Consider the following 21,855-nt stretch of genomic DNA (forward strand, 5'->3'; position numbering starts at 1 on the left):
GTAAGTTTTGTATTATTTATTTATCTGTCATAAACATGAGAAAAATATATTACAAGCAGGAGTGTCACACACCCCATTTCAGATTTATGATTTATCTAATTCGTATTTGACAACCTACATATGAAAGTGCTGCTTCCCAAACTTCTGCATGTAAGAAAATCACCTGAGGATCCTGTTAAAATGCATATTCAGACTCTTTCTAACTGGGATCAATATTCTGCCTTTCTTTTTTATTTTTTCTTTTTTTGAGACAGAGTTTCGCTCTTGTTACCCAGGCTGGAGTGCAATGGCGCGATCTCGGCTCACCACAACCTCCGCCTCCTGGGTTCAGGCAATTCTCCTGCCTCAGCCTCCCGAGTAGCTGGGATTACAGGCACGTGCCACCATGCCCAGCTAATTTTTGTATTTTTAGTAGACACAGGGTTTCACCATGTTGACCAGGATGGTCTCGATCTCTTGACCTCGTGATCCACCTGCCTCGGCCTCCCAAAGTGCTGGGATTACAGGCGTGAGCCACCGCGCCCGGCCCAGTATTCTGCCTTTCTAACAAGTTCCCAGGTGATGCCACTCCAGCCAATCCACAGAGCAGCAAGGCACTAAGAAGGGTGCTCCACCACTGCTGTCCTTGACCAGAAACAGGGGCATCGCTGAGAACTTGTTGGGAATGAAGATTCTCAAGCCCCACCTCAAACCTGCTGAATCATAAACTCTCGGGGGTGGGGTCCTCCTGTTCCCTTCTAAAATTTGAGAGCTACTGAAATAAACCTTTCTTTCTCTTACTCTGATTACTCACAAATAAGCTCATTAATCCTCAAATGCTCAAGTAAGTAGGTCCACGTTGGTTTTTAGGCACTGAATGACAGAAATGTGGTAACACGAAAGGTTTTCCCTTTTTCAGCATCTCTAACTCCCATCTGTCCCATCCTAGCACAAATTGGTCTGGTAAACAAATCTCCTGGAACTCGAGTTCTCCTTCGGTTGAACGAATAGGGGGTACGTGAAAGAGTCTTAGGAAGCCGTAGGTGTCCTGCCATGATTATGGCTATGGCTGCTGTTTGAGAACAAAGACATGAACGATATTCAACTTGATTTACATTCTCGGTGCCATGTAGAAAATTAAATACAAGAAAAATAAAATATTTAAATAACCCAGAATTCTACTACCTTCAACTACCCTCTCGTGCCTTTTTTTTTTTTTTTTTTTTTTTTTTTTTTTGAGGCAGGGTCTTGCTCTGTTGCCCAGGCTGCTGCACAGTGGCATATCAGGGCTCAACCACAGCCTGTACCTCCCAGGCTCAAGCGATCCTCCCTCCTCAGCCTCCAAGTAGTTGGGACTACAGGTGTTTGCCATCACACCAAGCTAATCTTTTTTAAAAATTTGCAGTAGAGGCAAGGCCTCATTACATTGCCCAGGCTGGTCTCAAACTTTTGAGCTGAAGTGATCCTCCTGTCTTGTCCTCCCAAAGTGCTGGGATTACAGTCTTGAGCCACCACGCTCAGCCCTTGTGAATTCCAATGCACACCTTTACCATCTTTGCTTTGTGAAAACAAACATGCACCCACTGGTTTTAAAATTTCCAAAACTAGGATCATCCTTTCCACATAAGTGTTTTCGTGCCATTAAATGCATTTCAAAGGCCATTTTCTCAGCCAGGTGTGGTAGTATGTGCCTGTAGTCGGATCTACTTGGGAGGCTGAAGCAGGAGGATGGCTTGAGCCCAGGAGTCGGAAGCTATAGTGTGCAATGATCAGGCCTGTGAATAGCTGCTGTACTCCAGTCTGAGCTACAGAGCAAGACCCTTCCATCATTAGAAAAATCAAAACAAACAAAAATTTGTTTTCTTTCTTTCCTAGCTTTATTGATATATAAAAAAGTGAATATAATTAATGTACACAATTTGGTGAGTTTGGACATGTGCATGCATTTATGTTACCCATGGTCAAGGTAATAAAGATACATATCATCTCCAACAGTTTCCTTGTATCTCTTTGTGATTTCTTTTTCTTTTTTCTTTTTGTAGTAAGAACAGTTAACATGAGATCTACACTCCTAACAAATTGTTAAGTACACAGTATCTTGTTTCTAACTGTAGGTGCTGTGCTATAACAATCAGAGCGAAAAGGCAACATATGGAGTGGGAGAAAACATTGCAAACCATATATTTAATAAGGGATTAATTTCTAAAAAATTTAAGGAACTCACACAACTCAATAGCAAAAATAAATAAATAAACATAACCCAGTTCTGAAAATGGGCAAAGGAACTGAATAGACACTTCTCCAAAGAAGACATACAAATGGCCACCAGGTCTATGAAAAGATATTCGACATCACTAATCATTAGCGAAATACGAATCAAAACCATGATGAGAAATCTCATGCCCATTAGGATGACTATGATTAAATACATTTCCTTTATATCATTACTAATGGGTGCAAAGTACCCCTCTGTATAATCATCATAATGATTGCTTTCAACCAGTTTTTTTTGTTATTTCCAGTTTTTCTGTTGCAAAAATGCTACAGTTAATATTCTTACAAATAAATTTTGACTTAGTATTGTTGACAGTGCTTATAATTTTTAATACTAGCTGGCAAATTTGCCTGTATAAGAAATTGTACATATTCATAACATTAAATCTACAACAGCAGTCGTGCACCAGAGGTGTGGGAGATCTTATTTCAGTCACTTCTATAAGGCACGGAGCCTGACCAAGCATGTGAGGTGAAACAGTGCATACCTGTTGACAGCTAGTCGCTCTCATCTCAGGTAATACTGGAACCAAAACCAATTCCTTCTTTAAGTACAGGGAAGAGAAACAAACTCTCAGATGTGACTCCATTATTTCATTTTTAATGAATGACCAATAAGATGAGAATTCACCACTGAAAAGCTAACATTTCACCAAACAGGATATTTGGCTTCAAATGTTTTCAATGTCATTGCTTGACTACATTTAAATCTTGTTATATTTAGTGAAGGATAGAAAAAAAGTACCTCAAATTTGGCAAAAGGCAAAATGATGATTGCTTGGTTATTTATTATTATTTCATATGAAAAGTTTTCTTTTTTGTTTTTGTTTTGTTTTGCTTTTTGTTTGAAGACAGGTCCCACTCTGCTGCCCAGGCTGGAGTGCCGTGTGTGAACTTTGCTCACTGCAGCTTCAACCTCCCGGGCTCAAGTGATCCTCCTGCCCTGGGCTCCCAAGTAGCTAGGACTACAGGGTATGCCACCATGCCCAGATAATTGTTGTTTCTCTTTTTTTTGGCAGAGTCAGCATTTTTCTGTGTTGTCCATGTTTGCCATGTTGTCTTGAACTCCTGGGCTCAAGTGATCCAACCACCTCCCAAAGTGCTGGGATTACAGGTGTGAGCCACACTGCCCAGACAAGACTTTTCTCATTAACTTATTTGATCCTCAGGTGGAACTTGTGGGGATTGTATCTTTGTGGTCACGATATATTTGCAAATGTAAAAAAGAGGCTTCTCTTTATGACACCACTAGCCTAAATATATCATAGCTGAGAGTTGTGTTTATCTTACCTGCAGCTGCCCAGCAGAAGCTGTTATGTGAACAGAAACATCAAAGGATATAAAACACAAAGCTAATAGTGTTGAAAAACTTGGAAAGGTCTTATTTACCGACTCTTTTAGCATCAGGACCTAACTAAAAATGTTTTCCTGACTGATAAACGATACAATTCGGCTTAACAAACTGCCTACAGATCTGGGGCCTCATTCTGTCCTTCCACGTATGCAGAATTTGGACCTTTCATCAGCACAGCCATTGTGAGCTCTCTCTACAACTTTACATGAAGTTTTCACCTCAGCAGCCTTCTTGATGTGTTTCTTTTAGTGACATGCGGTCCCATCAGTTATCAGTGATCAACTCAGCTTGTTTTTCAGTGCTCTGGTGCTCATTGTTTTAATTCTTTGACACCAAGAATTCGCAACTTATAAAGGTTCTCTTGTTCACATAAGATTAGAAGTTAAGCCAGGGCGAGACACACTTGTAGTCAGTCCCAGCTACTCCAGAGACTGAAATTGGAGAATCCCTTGAGCCCAGCAGTTTGAAGCTGCAGTGAGCTATGATCATGCCACTGCACCCCAGCCTGGGTAACAGAGTGAGATCTTGTCTCTAAAAATTTTTTTAATAAGATTAGAGATTAACCTGCAGAAATGGATACATTATTACCAATAACTTAGGGCTGGCAGAGAAGCAAGTAGTTTTGATTTAAGTAGAAGATAAAAAAGTAGAAAGTAAAATGCATTTATATATAGTTTAGTAATCTTAATTTTGATATTTGTTTCTGGAATAACTATATGTAAGTCCCTATTCAAATTCTTTTTAGAACCAGCTATTTTGTCTTTCTGCTTTGTCTGTAATAATTACTATAGTACAGTCTTCCCCTTATCCATGGGGATAATTTCCAAGACCCCCCCAGTTCAGTGGATGCCTGAAACCATGGATACTATGGAACCATGCATGTACTGTTTTTCCTATACATACATACTTATGATAAAGTTTAATTCATTAATTAGGCACAACAAGAGATTAATAATAAAATAGAACCATTACAACAATGCACTGTAATAAAATCTACGTGAATGTGTGTTCTGTCTCTCTCAAAATACCTTATTGTTCTGCACTTCAGGTAACTGATAAGGGGAGACTACTGAAATAATAAATACTAATATATCAATAACGAGTGCTTTGACACATGCTTAATAATACCTTTGAATATCTTGTTCTTATGCTTCCAATTGGCAGACGTACTGTACTAGAGACAGTTCCTTTGATTATATCCAAATAATGGATATTTCAAGGGCGCTGATTCTAGCAATGAGACTCAGTAAGGCCAGCTTGGCACTCCCTGCTGGCTCTGCTGCTGAGTAGATCCTGCAGTTAGAGAAGCCAAGGGCAGATATTTGGTTTCAGAATACATGCTTCCTCATGTTATTCTGGTCTACAGCTCTACACGGTGACTGTCCCAAAAGCATTGGCTATTTTTTGGAAATACGTTCTTTGCATTCAGTACTTGTTACTTAAGAGGTGTTCATAGTATATGAATTGTCTTTAGTTTGACTCTCACTTTGCTTAATTTGTGATTATTAACAGAGAAAAAAATAGTCATGTAATCCACTACCATAAGACCAAGATGTATCCTTCGCTCATTAAAATCACAAAATAATCCTTCATCTCTGACTAAATGAACTATGGTCATCAATTTAACTAACCTTCAAAAACCTGTTAACACAGAATCTAGATGTTGTAACTACACTGCCTTATACAGTTTCCACTCAGTAAAATGTGCACGTTCTTTCAGAGAGCAGTATACAAAACTCTCTTTCTAATACTTCATCCTGCAATCCCACAAAACTGCAATTGCAAATATTCCCCAAGGATGCCATGCCTGTGCTATTCATGCCCTGGCCTTGAGCAAGCATCAAAGAACAGTGTGGAAACACCTCATGCAAATGATTACTCTCATCATTCACCTTTCCCACCGTAGGTCCCTGATTTGCTATTTTAAGTCACAGGAAAGGAAGCATAACGCAGGTGGTGGTTGATCTCCTCCTCTTCCTGGAGGATAGCAGGGAATTGAGTCCAGAGGGAGTTATTAAAGATATTAATGCATAGCATCATGTTCTGGACAGTGGATTCGGGACAGTGAAGGATCTGGTTTGGGTGATTTGTACTGAACTTGTGGCAATGGTCACGAGACTGTGATCTATTGGGAAGAACATGATTGAAAAGGTTCTCATTGGGAAAGATGCAACATTTACTACAGGATAAAAATCCTTGTGTATATCCCTGGACTAGAGATGAGCATTTTTACTTTAGGCCTCAGTTAAGTCCATGGGAACATCGTCTTTTCAGCAAAGCAATCAAATAAGTCAGCCAAGCACCAAGGAGCTCTGATGGAATTGCTTGCATTAGAAGAATGTTTTTGGAGTTCTGCAGGTCGACCACATCATAGTCAGATACCACTGTCTGCATTTCAGCAAAGATTCAGGACAAACATACATTGCATTTGTGTGTATCTGAGTGTGCACATCCATGCACACAGATATGAAGCTGTCTCTACATGAACTTTGTTTCCTCGAATATCAAGGGCTACATTATTTCTGTATTCATTGCATAAATAGGAGATTTGGATCTTGTCATAACTAACTGGAATACTTCTCTTTTAAGACACTGACCAGAGTTGTAAGCTTTCGAACTTGAAGAATCACAGTGTTATGGAATAAATTGTTTCCCTCCTGAATTCCTAACCCTCCAGACCTCAGAATGTGACTGTACTTGGAGACAGGGTCTCTAATGGGGCAATTAAGTTAAAATAAGGCCCTAGGAGGGTCCTAATTCAATCTTACTGATGTCCTTAGAAAGAGGGGGAGTTTGGATATACAAGTTGACACGAGGAGCCACAAACATATGAGGACACAATGAGAAAGTAGCCATCTTCAAGCCAAGGAGAGAGGCCTCAGAAGAAACCAACCCCGCCAGCACCTTGATCTTGGACTTCCAGCCTCCAGTACAGTGAGAAAATTAACTTCTGTTGTTTAAGCCACTCAGTCTGTGGTGCTCTGCTAAGGACACCTGACCAAACTAATTCACACAGTTTTCATCACACTTTGCCATACACAAACGCAACACAAAGAATGAAAAATAAAAAGTTAATTTTTGTGACCTGTAGATGGGAGTGGACAGAAAGAGATGTAAGTTACCTCCTGTGTACTTATGCTATGATCTTCAAAATGGTAATCAGCTCACTCCTGTGAGCAGATCCACTGAGCCTTCAGTTAATGAAAGAGGCCTTCAAATTCTCCATATTCTACCAGAGCTCATGCAGCTTACTGTCAACTAATTATAGACAATTACTCCTCCACTGATTATCCGGGGCAAATTTTATTTTTAAATTTTCTATGTATTTTACATATTCTTGTTGGTGATTTTATTTTGGACTAAGTCGTATTTTAATAGCTCTAGGCAAATAGTCATTAAATTAGAAGCTGTTGTTTGCTAAATGCATGCCATTCTTTGTCAAAGAGGAGCTCTCATATCACAAGGGTGACTAAATACTGTAGTTAAAAATAAAAAGCTATTTGAGGCTTAGTTTAGGTAAATTTACAATGTCTCCCTTCATAGAGTACATAGCATGTAAAATTTAAAGATTTTTATTGATACTGAAAATCTAAGGTTTGCATAAACCAAAAACCTAGACAGCAAGTCACTCTTGTATTTGCGGTATTTGGACACTCAAAGTACATAAAAAATGCAAAGTTTAGAACAAAATATACCTACAAAAACTGACTGAACCACTTCAGGATTTTCTGTGCAACTATTTCCTTCCGCCTTTTCCATCGCTGCTCCTTGGACCACCAGTATTCTACAAGCTGTTGCTTTGCACTGAAGATACCATACCGGCATGCATTCTCTTTCATTATCTTTGCTTTTTATTTCTTTCTTCCTTTTTTTTAAAGACAAAGTCTCACTGTGTGGCCCAGGCTGGGATGCACTGGCTATTCACACACATGATGAGAGCGTGCTAGAGCTTATAACTCCTGGGCTCAAATGATCCCCCTGCCTCAGCCTCCCCAGTGCATACAGGTATACACCACTATGCCCAGCGTGGCATGCATTTTTTTCTAAAATAAGTTGCAGTATGAAAACACAAGTATATTTATTTGTTATTAGTTTGTCAATCCATCTTTTCTTTTTTTTTTTTTTGAGACAAGATCTCACTCTGTTGCCCAGGCTGGGCTGCAGTGGCACAATCTCCACTCACTGCAACCTCTGCCTACTGGGTTCAAGCAGCTCTCCCACCTCAGCCTCCCAAGTCGTTGGGACTACAGTCACACACCACCATGCCTGGCTAATTTTTGTATGTTTTGTAGAGATGGGGTTTCACAACGTCGGGCAGGCTAGTCTCAAACTCCTGACTTCAAGTCATCCTCCCACCTTGGCCTCCCGAAGTGCTGGGATTACAGATATGAGCTACTGTGCGCAGCCAAGTTTTTCTATCCATCTTTTCTAAGAGTCCTCCACCACTCTTAAAAATAAAAATCCCTATTACTACTCACCTAAGGGTTTTCTATTTCAAGAAGCAGCTGAGTTTCAGGCCAACATCTCAAATTTGGAGTGTCTGTGTCTTTTTTGATTTAGAGTTTGATTTGAAAACACCATTCATTTGCTGTGTCCAGGAGACCCGATTTTTTATTTGGGCTCCACCTTGGTTTCATCTGCACCCCAGTTTCAGCCATCTGAGATTAGACTGAGTACTCCATATGGACCATGATGAAATCGTGCTGAAAATACCGACATATAATGAGTAGCTGAATTAGTCCTCAATATTCTGCCCCACCAACTGTGATCTATATGACCTGGGCGGCCAAACCCACTGCTTTGCTCAAGGATATACCATAGAAACTTGGTTTCTGAGAAGCTCAATTGCTGAGAAATTGCCAAAAGAAATTAATTATAAGCAATGCATTGCTGTAGCAAGAGGCATTTCCTTTTGGTTTTAATAGCTTCTAGGAAAACTTGACTTTTTCCTAGAAGTCAAGGAAAAAGACTTTTTCCCAAATTGAAAAAGACTTTTGCAAGAAAATAGTCACAGTATTTTAACTTAAAACAATACATATTTAGACAAAACTATAACCAAATAGGTAAAGAAATGCCTGAGTGAAAAAAATGAAAGTATTGAGTAGTGTAATTATCACTTAAAAGAATATTTGTTTTATTTTTGAAAAAATAAATTATTTTCAGCAATCGGTTTATCTTACAGTTTTACTCAGGAATTCAGTGTCTTCTAAACAGAAATGAAGAATGTATAAAAATGAGCATATGCACTCTTGAGTTTTTTCTGTGCAGGTAGTTGCAGTTTAGTACATGTGTGAATGACGAATACTTGGTAGTGGAGTGATCGTATTCCACATGAATTGAAAAGAGAAGAGAGACTTCAAAACCCAGAGTACAGTCTTGTCTTGTCTTTTCTTTTCTTTTTTTTTTTTTTTTTTTTGAGACAGAGTTTTGCTGTTGTTACCCAGACTGGAGTGCAATGGCACGATCTCGGCTCACTGCAACCTCTGCCTTCTGGGTTCAAGCCATTCTCCTGCCTCAGCCTCCCGAGTAGCTGGGACTACAGGTGCGCACCACCATGCCCAGCTAATTTTTGTATTTGTAGTAGAGACGGGCTTTCACCTTGTTGACCAGGATGGTCTCGATCTCTTGACCTTGTGATCCACCCGCCTCAGCCTCCCAAAGTGCTGGGATTATAGGTGTAAGCCACCGCGCCCGGCCCGTCTTGTCTTTTCTAACCAGCCTCGCGAGGTGCAGAAAGACTGCTTGTTTGCACAAAGTGAAGATTCCTTCCTCCACTGGCTGCGTGCATCTCCCCCCTACACCGCCCCCCCCGCCATGGTTGCTGCCCCCACCTTGAGTTCAGCACATTTGCTCACTCATCAGCATTCGTTTATTAAGCCGCGTCTTCATGCCCATGCTCGGAAACTGGGGCTGCACAAGCACCAAGGTCGGCATCACTGCCTTCAGGAGCTTCTGTTCTGACAGAACAAGACACTTATATAGAATGCCTGAATCAGTGGGGAAAGCGCTCGCAGAGAAATAGAGCAGAAGCAGGAAAAGGGTGAGTTAGACAATTCCAAGTAACAGCATCAGGGAAAATGCCTCTGAGGTAAAGCTTAAGGACGGATGGAAGGCCTCAGCCAAGTTCTTCTGAAGAGATGGAAACTGGCAGTCACAGTGGCCCATGCCTGTAACCCCAGCACTTTAGGAGGCTAAGGTAGGCGGATCATGAGGTCAAAAGTTCGAGACCAACATAATGAAACCCTGTCTCCATTAAAATACAAAAAATCAGCCAGGCGTGGTGGCAGGTGCCTGTAATCCCAGGAGGCAGAGGTTGCAGTGAGACTCCATGTCAGAAAAAAGAGAGACATAGAAACTATGCTAGGCAGAGGAACTGGCAGAGATAAAAGCAGCATAGCCGGCAGGAGCCTGGCGTGTCTGAGGGTCAAGGAGGCCCGTGAGGCTGAAGTGAAGGGAGGAGTGGGAGAGGTGGTGGGAAGTGGGATCAGAGAGGTGATGGGTGTGGAGGGTGATGGGTATGCAGACGGTGTGTACCTCATGGACTATCGAAACAGAGTCAGGGAAGTGTTTTGAAGCAAAATGGTTGTGATTCTAATACAAACGATCTAGCTGAGACAGGGTGACTCGTTGTAAAAATGATTGTAATCTAGATATCTTTAAAAGTAGAGTCAAAAAGATTTGCAGACAGATTCTACGTGAGGAACAGAGAATGTGGAAATTAGAGAGGTCAGTGTTTGAGAACAAGGGCTCCCCTGATTAGGCCCAAACTTGACGTGGCTCCCTGGCTTTAGTCGCTTGCTTTTAGTCGGTGGCTTGCTTCTAGTTTATTTTAAGATTTACAAAGCTAAAAGTCACGCAGCTAAGCGATACATAATAAAACTTCCACCAGTTTCCTTACAGATACCATCTCTCACATACAGGTCACTGCAGCAACCATTGCTTAAGTTCTTTCTCAGGAACTGGGGGTCAACTCTTGTCCAGTTCAAGCTAGCTGAAACCACTATCTCTCCCAGTGGGCCTGCATGAATGCCCAAGGGGTGACCTTTTCATGTCACAGTGCCCAAACTCCACCCTCAGATCGTGTTAACAACACCATTTTGTGAATGTGTGTGCTATGAAGAGCTATGAAGTTGGACTATATTTGAGCAGCTTACCGATTACCTCATTTTTTTCCTGCCCCAATCACATTTTCCCACACCTTGGACCACCTTACTCCTCAATCTCATAAATATCCCTAAAATCCCACTTTCAGGGAGACTGATTTGAGACCTGTTCTCCTGCTTTCTCAGTTGACTGCCTCATAAATGAACTCATTCTCTGCTGCAAAGCTCACAGTTTCAGTGATTGGCATACTGTGCCACTGGCAGAACAGGCCTGGTTGGGAGCCACCTGGACTCCGAGCTTCTAGACTAAGCAACTGGAATAAAAGAGTTGTCATCACCTGAGAAGAGGAGGCTGCAGCTGGAGAAGGTCGGGTGTAGAGCAGGATTCATTTCCTAAAGTGATGCATTGGACCTTTGCATCAGCTGTCCGTCCGTATTAGGCAGGTCGGGATATCATAACAAATACCACAAACTGGGTAGCAGCAAACAGCAGAAATGTGTTCTCACAGTTCTGGAGGCTGGAAGTTGAGGATCAAGGTTCCCTCAGGGTTGGTTTCTGATGAGGCTTCTCTTCCAACTGCAGCCATCTGCCTGCGTGCTGTGTCCTCATCTGGCCTTTCGTCTGTGCACTTGTGGAGAGAGAGAGAGTCGGATAGGTTGAGAGGGAAGACAGCTAATATTTCTTCCTCTTTTTATAAGGATTTCAATCTTATGGCATTAGGCTGCCACTTTTATAAACTCATTTACTCATAATTATCTCCTTAAGGGCCCTATTTCCAAATATAGTCACATTGGGGGTTATGGTTTCAACATATGAATAGGGATGGGGCGCAATTTGGTTCATAACACCATCCAAATGAAGCCGTAGTATAGGCAACTACACATATGAATCTAAAGTGTAGCATAGAGGTGCTGGCCAGGAATAGAATTCAGAGCATCTTCAGAATATGTTTCGTATTTGGACCCATTAGACTAGTTACTAGACAACATTACTAAGGAAAGAATATTACTTAGGAGTTGATATAATTTGGATATTTGTCCTGTTCAAATCTCATGTTGAAATGTGACTCCCAGTGTTGGAAGTAGGGCCAAGTGAGAGGTGTCTGGGTCAGGGGGCAGAGCCCTGTGAATGGCCTGGTGCCCTCCTTGCGGTAATGATTGTATTCCTTTTCTATTAGTTCACAAGCAAGGTAGCTGGTTTAAAGAGACTGGCACCTGTCTCTTGCTCACTGTCTCTCACCATGTAACACACAAAGGCTCCCCCTTTGCCTTCTGCCATAATTGTAAGCTTCCTGGGGCCTCACCAGAGGCAGATGCTGGCACCACACTTCCTATATAGGCTGCAGAACAATAATCCAAATAAACCTCTTTTCTTGATAAATTACCCAGCCTCAAATATTCCTTTAAAGCAATGTAAATAGAACTGGTACTTGTGCGTGATTCTTGCTTCACAACTCAATAGCCATGTGAACTTGAGCAAGTCCCTTACCCATTCAAAGTGACCTCATCTGTGACGTGGAGTTAATAACAGTTATTTGTGCAGTTACATTAGGAGCAACTTGAATCATTCAGGAAAGACTCAAAGATTACATAAAATTATTGTTGTTGCAAAATGACATATTTGTTTGTAGCCGGAAGGCTGTCAGTCACATAATTTAATACTGACTTTCCATGACTATACATACCAATTAACAGACTAGATGCAGAATTCTTCATTCATTGACTTGTAATAATAATGAATAATAATAATATTTATTAGATGCTGTCAGCATGCCAGGTATCAAGTCATATATTAGGACGACAGGGAACATAATAGTTATTTAGACAGACACAAACTTTACCCTCACAGAGCTTAAGAATTAGGATCACATTTTGCAAACCTTTTAATATACAAATGCAAAAACTGAAGCCAAGTAATTTTAACAGGTTTCACTAGTGCTCTGACTACTAGAACAAGTTAGTGCAATGCACAAACCCCGACCTGACTGATTGCAGGGGCCAAATTCTTAGGAATTGTGCCAGTCCAGGATCTTTTTACTACACAAAGGTAAGCATAAATTTGCTATGGTGCAACTAGAGTCCGTTTCTAGAAAAATAAAAAATATCACAATGAGAAAACATGAGAGGAACAACACACTGGGGCCTGTTGGGGGAAGGCAGCTGGTAGGAGAGCATCAGGAAAAACAGCTGGTGGATGCTGGGCTTAATACCTGGGTGATGGGTTGACAGGTGCAGCAAACCACCATGGAACACATTTACCTGTGTAACAAACCACCGCATCCCACCCATGTATGCTACCACGTAAAATAAATAGATATCACTCATAAGGGTTAAACAGAACAATGCACCTAGAAAGCCCAGCCCCACAGCGTGCCACATGATGGTGGGCCTGTGTAAGTGAAGGAAAATAGATAGATAGATAGATAGATACATACATACATACATACATACATACATGCATAGATACATAGATAGATACATAGATAGATAGATAGATAGATAGATAGATACATAGATAGAGTGAACTAGTATTTTCCCATACTTTACATAAAAATGTATAACAGGCAAAGACATCAAAGAATAACTACAGACAATATACTTTATAAAGATAATTACAAAAATCCTCTGCAAAATGCTAGCAAAAAAAAAGAACCTAGCAAGAAACCAAATTCAATATAAATCATAAAGGTTTATATACCATGATCAAGTGAGATTTATTCCATGAATAAAAGGGTAGTGGAATTCCATGAATAAAAAGGTATTTTCAATATATGAAAATAAAATTATGTAATACAAGAAGGGAACTTCCTCAACATGATAAAGGCCACAGATTAAAAATCCACAGCTAGCCGGGCACAGTGGCTCACGCCTGTAATCCCAGCACTTTGGGAGGCCGAGGCAGGTGGATCACGAGGTCAAGAGATCGACACCATCCTGGTCAACATGGTGAAACCCCGTCTCTACTAAAAATACAAAAATTAGCTGGGCACGGTGGCGTGTGCCTGTAATCCGAGCTACTCAGGAGGCTGAGGCAGGAGCATTGCCTGAACCCAGGAGGCGGAGGTTGCGGTGAGCTGAGATCGCGCCATTGCACTCCAGACTGGGTAACAAGAGCAAAACTCCATCTCAAAAAAAAAAAAATCCACAGCTAATGTTACATTCAATTATGAAAGGCTAACTGCCTACCCTCACAGCATCAGGAACAGGACAAGGATGCTTCCTTTCACCACTTCTATTCAACATCGTACTGGAAGCTCCAGACAAAGCAATTAGGCAACCTAAGTCAATAAAAGGCTTCCTAACTGGAAAGAGACAAATAACACTATTTTTATTAGTCTGTAACATGATCTTAAATATAAAAAATCCTAAAGGAGCCACACGTAACACAAAAACTGAGTCAATAAACTAATGCACAAAAGAACCCAATGGCTATTTTTTACAAAAATTAAAAAAAAATTACCAGATTCATAATGAAATATAAGTTACCTGGACTAGCCAAAACAATCTTGAAACAGAAAAAGAGGAAGTTGGAGGACACATACTTCCTGATTTCAAAACTTAGTACAAAGCTACAATAATTAAAAGTTTGATACTGACATAAGAATAGACAGAAATAAGCCCATATATCTATGGGCTTATGTCAATTGACTTTTGACAAGGGTGTCAATAGAGAAACTATAATCCTTTCAACTGTATATCCAGTTCAACTCAACTGGATAGACACCTGCTAAAGAATGAAGTTGGACCCTACCTTGCAGCATATGCAAAAAGTAACTCAAAATATATCAAAAGCTTAAAAGAAAGAGCAAAAAATGATAATGCTCTTAAAAGTACATTTTCATGACCTTGGAAGTGTCACTGGTTTGTTAAATATGACATAAAACCAAAAAATACCAACAACAAAATAGATAAATTAGACTTCCTCAAAATTAGAAACTTTTGTTCATCAAAAAGAAATTGTCAAAAAACTTAAAAGACAATACACAGAATGAGAGAAAATATTTGCAAATCCTATATCTCATAAAGGTGTAGTTTTCAGAGTGTATAAAGAACACTTACAAAAAGACAATCCAATCAAAAAAATGGGCAAAAGACTTGAATGGATATTTTTCCAAAGCAGACAAGTAAGTGGACAACAAGGAATTAAAATGCACAACACTATTAGCTACTAGGGACACACCAATCAAAACCACAATGAGATGCCACTTTGCATCCACTATCATGGCCATAAAAGGGAAACACAGATTTTAAAAAGTGGAAAATAGAGGCTGAGGCAGGAGAATTGCCTGAACCCAGGAGGCGGAGGTTGCGGTGAGCCGAGATTGCGCCATTGCACTCCAGCCTGGGTAACAAGAGCGAAACTCCGTCTCAAAAAAAAAAAAAAAAAAAGTGGAAAATAACAAGTGCTGGTGATGCCGTGGAGAAACTGGAACACAAATTGCTTGTAGGAATGTAAAAATGGTTTAATTGTTGCAGAAAAGCTTGCTGGTTCCATAAGAAGTTGTTTGTAGAATTTCTATAAGATCCAGCAATTCCGCTCCCAGGTATACCCAATATAATTAAAAACAGAGTTCAAACAAAAACTTGTATATGAATGTTCATAGCAGCTCTATTCACAATAACCAAAAGGTAGAAACAAGTATTCATCAACAAACAAACCCAAATGTGTATGTCAACAGATGAATAAACAAAAGGTGGTAGAGCCATAGAATGAAATATTATTCCTCTATAAAAGGGAATGAAGTACTGACACGTGCTACAACATAGATCTTGAAAATATCATGCTAAATGAAAGAAACCAGACACAACATGTATATGTAATATCCAAAGTAGGAAAATCCATACCAACAGAAAGCAGATCAGTGGTTTCCAGGGCTGCGGAGAGCTGGCAAATGAATGACTGACTGTCTGATGGGTCCAGGTTTTCCATTCGAGGTGATGAAAACCTTCTGAAGCTTAATAGAGGTGATGGTACAGTCTTGTGAAAGAACTTAATTCCACTGACTTCCACACTTTAAAATAGTTACAATGGTAAATTTATGTGTTATCTGTATTTTAACAAAATAAAAATAAATTTAACCTATTAGGAAAAACGTTATCTCTGATGTATACACCAGTAATAAAATCAATGTATTTTTTTTTAAAAAAGAGTCTATAGCAGCATATGCCAAAATTAATAGAATGAACAAGTATCTGACTACCTCCCCCACTGCATGATAGAGAGACTTAATCCTTACACTCTCTAAGCAGTTTGGCAGTATACAAGCCTAAAATAACATTCTAGTCAAAAAAAGAAACCATTCTCTGTGTGTATTACGATAAAATTATAATTACCCAATAGGGAAAGAAATCCCAAAAGCTTTTTCCCTCTGCTTTGACTCCCTCCCCTGATATATACCATCACCCTCAGGCTCCCTCCTTAAGGCTCCAGGGGTTACAATCAATGTCTTATAATTCTAAGGACTTTATGTAAGACTTCGCCCTTTGGAATCAGCGTATAATTTCATTCTGGAAACACTGTGAGCCATTCTCACTCCTTTGATTATCAGTTTTCTTACAAAACATTTTCAGTGCTTTCTTCTAGTTCAATCCCATTGTGATTTAAATACTTAAGAATGTGCCCTACAGACATGAATTTGAACAGAATCTAGCGTGTCTGCTACGACGGACTTAGAGATTTCCACTGTTTGAGGTGCTTTAAAATCCCTTGGCTAATCTCCTATTTTTTAATGCCACATGCACTGAATTCATGAATGTTATCAGTCCTTGGAATAAAATATTGCCCATTTTGCAAGGTTTCCAGCCTGCACAAATGGAGACATTGCTGGCTCCTCACTAGTGAGTGACGTTTTGGAGTTTGCCGTTTGTTTGTTTGTTGCTGTTGTTTGTGGGATTTAAGTGTTGAAGGTAAACTGGGAGCTCAGATTTCTGGTGATTTCCATTGAGATTGATGAGCACTGGTCCATTGAAATGATCTGATTTTCTCATGTGGCCTTTGATATTTTAGCAGCTCGCCTATGCTCTGGGACACAGCTTGTGGCTACATAGTTAACTCGGGCAGAATTTGAAGTCAAGATGTTTCCTTAACTTTCAGAATACTATCTCTGTCTTAATGGCACAGTGCTTGGAATACGGTTGCATTTTGAAAAGTGAGTTTTTAATTTTGACAATGTTGGTGAATCTCTGTGGGTAAGCAAAACTCTTCCTTTACTGAAAATGCTATTTTTGTACTAAGAATCTGAATATCGTGGGTATAGCTCCAGTATGACTAAGCAGCTCTGGGGCTTTAGATAAGTTACTAAACATATCTAGAAATAGATCATCACAAAGATCTCTTTTTCCTCAAAAATTTTACTAAACTATTACCTTATGAGTGACCTTGTGGTTCCTCTCTTGGCATCATTTACACATTTTCCACATGCTATCAACTGTGAGCTAAAAGTTTTATCTCTCCACAGAGGGGATATAATACTTACACCCACGGGTCATGATGCAGCTGTCAGTTTAACCTGTTGTTTTTCAGCTCCTCTGCAGTGACTCTGCATATAGCACACCCACTTTGACTCAGTTGTACCTAACTATCCCAATCCCAATCCATCTCTCCAACATTCACATGATGAAAACATCCACGTTCTGACAGGTCTCAACAACCTCCCTGATTTGTTTCTTTGTTGTTTTGTGACAGGGTCTTGCTCTGTTGCCCAGGTTGGAGTGCCATGACACAATCATGCCTATTACAGCCTCAATCTCCTGGCTCAATCCATCCTCCGACCTCAGCCTCCCAAGTAGCTGAGACTACAGGCACACAGCCACACTCGGTCATTTTATTTTTTGTTCAGACAATCTCTCACTGTATTGCCCAAGCTGGTCTCAAACTCCTGAGCTCCAGTGATTCCCCACCTCGGCCCCTCAAAGTGCTAGGAATGCAGGTGTGAGCCACCACCCCCTGCCTGCCTCCCTGATTTGGAGGAGGTTGGAATGTATTCTCCCGGATGACGTCTCCCACAGTACTGATGCTCCCCTGGCCTGCTATATACAGGTCAGAACTGTCTCAGTGTTCCAACACAGTAAGTCCACACTGGGACAGCTTCCACATGTAAATATTAGCAATCCTTGAATTTTCTGAGCTCCGTTTCTATATATGCACAATGGAAAACCTACGTGTATTTTTAAAACTGTGAATGTGCGTGTCTGTTCATGTCTATGTTGTTTGATTGACTTCCAGTTACAAGGATAGGTAAATTCTACTCTGAGATTTTAAGGGGGCTGATAGTTAAGTTCACAGCTTCTCTGTCCCCCAACTACAATGGGGAATTTTAACTTCAGGATTGATTCTTCTTTTTAAAATACAGGCTAGAATAAATTAATGTTTTTGCAAAGAAGGACCCCAGAGGTCTTCAGGGATATCTGAAGCACCCTGAAATTGTCCAGTTTCTGACTTTATGCATTCCCCCTGCTAAATGATAGTTTGTTTTATTCCACCTGTATGAAAACAGAAGAGAGTCTGGACCCCTCTGCATGCCTCTGGCAGTTTCAAGAGCTTTTTTCCGACAACACTGCTGAAGGTTTACACTGAGTCCTTCCACTATGCCTTTATGTTACTCTAGTCCTGCCTCTCCCACCCCACAGAGCCATTCTAGCAACCTGCTTCACAATGCACATCCATGAATATTGGTTAAGGGACCACTGCAGGTCAGACACTGGGGACTCAGAGGTAAACAAAAGAGAAAACTGTGGCTCCAAGGAATTTACGGTCTAATAGAACAAAACAGGCAGCAAACAAAAGAAATAAGAGTGGTTTATTTGTTATAAGTTATTACCGTACATAAAGAAAATTCAGGAAAGAGACAGCAGGGAGCTGTGAGGGTTTTCAATATTGTGTAATTCAGTGACAGAGGGCCTCCGTTGGAAGGTGACTTTTAAAAGTGACCTGAAGAAGGTGAGAACAGGGGTGTGTGGATATCTTGTGGAGAAAGCACTTCGAGTGTGGCAAACTGCAAGCCTTGTACCCAGAAAATGAGGGTGTCGAGCAACCGACTGACATGATCATATTATGTCTTAATGTAATCCTCTGATTGCTTTTGTAGGCATGAGGGAAAATTTCCCCTTTGTCCTCTGAAATTTCATGGAAATCAGCTGTCAAAAGGCAGATTTGTAGGAGAAAAGACTTACAAGCTTATTTGATCATAGTTTTACATGACAGAGGAGCCTTCAGATGAGAACCCAAAGATACAGGAGAAACTTTCCATTTTTATCCTTGGGTTCAAAGACATATGGACAGCTGTGTAGAAATGCGATTAAACGTGAAGGGCGTGATCTAATGCTGATGGACCGAGCGGAGAAGCCCAGCAAGGCCCTTTTGTGAGATTCTTTTTGGCCTCTCTGCGCAGTGTGCCTTCGTTCTGGGGTATAAGGCACTTCTTTCTTGGGTATGGAGTAAGACCTCTCTGGAATGGAGGTCTTACGACCTACAATCCAATAAGATATGTCAGATAATTTATTGACTGCTAGTTTTAGCATAGAAAGGTAGAGGTAGAGTCACAACTTTAGGTTTTATGTCTGCCTTTGAGGAAAAGGGCCTATGGTTTCTATGAGTCACCGTGGGGACGTGGGGACGAGGGATTCTAATTTCTGTGGCTAGCCTCAGGGTAGAATGAGGGGCCAGGGAAGACAAAGCAGGAGAAAGAGAAACTTTTGCTCCTGAGGCCTTCATTTTGGGTATCATTTTCTGAGCCCCAACACTTTTTTGAGAGTACTTGGAAGGGGAGCAAAGGAGAAGCAGGGAGATAAGCCAGAATATTAGATCAAAATTCAGATGATAAGTGATGGCAAGATGGGCCAGAGTGGCAGTAGCAGAGGTGGTGAGAAGGGATAAAAAACTGCATATATTTAATGGCAGCAAAAATTTGCAGGATTGTGGGGTTTGAGAGGGCACAATTTCAATGCCTGTTCAGTGGTCCATCACATGAAGACCACCTTCTACCTGGTTAACCCTTCATTGCTAAACATTTAGGTTGACTCTGGGTGTTGCTACTATCAGTAATATTTCAATTTTTTTAAAAAGTGCTAAGGATTTTGCATGAATGTCCTTTTTCCCCAGATAATAAACACCCCCCAGTCTTTTATTATACATTTCAAAGTAGCCTTGAGGAAGGTAATACAATGCCATCCACAGAGGCGTTGAGTGGGTGCTTTTGAAAACAATGGGTATAAAATTTACTTTTAGCCAGGCCTGGTGGCATGTCTGTAGTCTCACCTGCTGAGGACGTTGAGGTGGGAGGATTGCTTGATCCCAAGAGTTTGAGGTTAGCCTGGGCAACACAGTGAGACTGTGTCTCTAAAAGAGAATAAGATAAAATGAAATAAAATTTACTTGTAATGTTCGCTAACTGATGAGATCACTCCATGTGATCCCCACCACCAGCATACTATGATGGAAATAGCCAGTGTGAGTTCTCCAAAAGTCTTTGTCCTCCTGGGCTTCTCTGCACGACCCTCACTAGAAACTGTCCTCTTTGTAGCTGTCCTGGGTTTTTACGTGGTATCGATCTCAGGCAATGGCATCATCATTCTGCTCTCCTGTGTGGATATGCACCTCCACACGCCTTTGTACTTCTTTCTAGCCAACCTCTCCTTCCTGGACATTAGCTTCACCACGAGCATTGTCCCACAGCTCCTGGCCCACCAGTGGGGACCACGGAAAGCCATAAGCTATGGAGGGTGTGTGGCCCAGTTCTATATCTCCCACTGGCTGGGGGCAACTGAGTGTGTCCTGCTAGCCACCATGTCTTATGACCGCTATGCTGCCATCTGCAGGCCACTCCATTACACTGTCATTATGCACCCACAGCTTTGCCTTGGACTGGCTTTGGCCTCATGGCTGGGGGGTCTGACCACCAGCGTGGTGGGCTCCACGCTCACCATGCTCCTACCGCTGTGTGGGAACAATCGCATCGACCACTTGTTTTGTGAGATGACCCTCATCATGCAACTGGCTCGCGTGGACACCAGCTTCAATGAGGTGGAGACGCACCTGGCCAGCTTTGTCTTCGTTGTCCTGCCTCTGGGGTCATCCTCGTCTCTTACGGCCACATTGCCCGGGCCGTGTGGAAGATCAAGTCCGCAGAAGGGCGGGGAAAGGCATTCAACACCTGTTCTTCCCACGTGGCCGTGGTGTTCCTGTTTTACGGGGGCATCGTGCTCACGTATCTCCAGCCAGCCAGGAGTACTTCCCATGAGCAGGGCAAGTTCATAGCTCTCTTCTACACCGTAGCTACTCCTGCGCTGAACCCACTTGTTTACACCCTGAGGAACGCCCTCCGGCACACCGTGTTAGAGAACTGCTGCGGCTCTGCAGGCCTACGGGCACTGATTGAGAGACTCCGGCCCCTTCTGAGGAGGAACATCAAGTTCACATCGAGCAAACTGGCCTTGGAGGACAGGGTACTTGGGATGTCGTTTTCTTCTAACATTGTTTGCGTTCAAGGTAGATGGAAATCTGAAAGCAGTGTGCTCACACCACTTCCAGACCAAGAAAATACATGTATTGTTTGTTAATTATCACAGTTTAATTTGTCTTTGTTGGGTTTTGCTGTATATACACATGTTGACTGTCATCTTGTTTTGTAAACTTCATTCGTTGTTATACATCTGTTCCTCAGTATGCTAAGGGGGTGGATTCCAGGACCCTCCATGGATAATAAACTCTGATAATGCTGGGAGTATGTGGGGAGACCGGAGCCCCCCGCGTCCTCCCAGTCCTCGGCCCTGCGCCTGGGGTGAGCTTGGAGGAAACGTGGCGCCACCAGAATGCACTCTGAGGCCGTGAGGCTGTGGAGGACGAGGGAAGCTCCAGGGGCATGGCTCGGCCACACGTTTAGGCCACGAAGCCGGCAGGTGCACGTCCTGGGCAACGCTGTCGAGTTGCGGGAGACCTGCTAGTCCTCACAGCTCATGGTTACAAGACATTTTCATATTCTATCCATTGTTTTGTGTGCATTTTACTGCTCACTTCTGTATAGATAGTTAACAACGCTAAGCTTTTTCGAAATGCCTATTCCTTCTAGATGTTCTGAAGTGCCTGATGTATGTTAAAATTAGAGGTAGTAAAATGACACTTTTTGTAAATAACTTTTCGTTAAAATT

At 41.4% G+C, this 21,855-nt stretch overlaps 2 protein-coding genes across 8 annotated transcripts in view; both read left to right on the forward strand.

The window, feature by feature from the left end:
• The window catches only part of LOC100387335 (olfactory receptor 2B11), a 103,129-nt gene that overhangs the window by 52,573 nt on the left and 28,701 nt on the right, over nucleotides 1-21,855 (forward strand). The gene's annotated exons all lie outside the window — the stretch shown is intronic.
• Nucleotides 7-21,854, forward strand: OR2C3 (olfactory receptor family 2 subfamily C member 3). The gene is given in 2 exon segments (XM_035281428.3): nucleotides 7-20,777; nucleotides 20,780-21,854. Coding segments are annotated over 2 exon segments (1,125 nt in total). The 5' UTR covers nucleotides 7-20,140; the 3' UTR covers nucleotides 21,268-21,854.

The sequence above is a fragment of the Callithrix jacchus genome, chromosome 19, assembly GCF_049354715.1.
Source record: "Callithrix jacchus isolate 240 chromosome 19, calJac240_pri, whole genome shotgun sequence".
In the NCBI taxonomy this organism is placed as follows: Eukaryota; Metazoa; Chordata; class Mammalia; order Primates; family Cebidae; genus Callithrix; species Callithrix jacchus.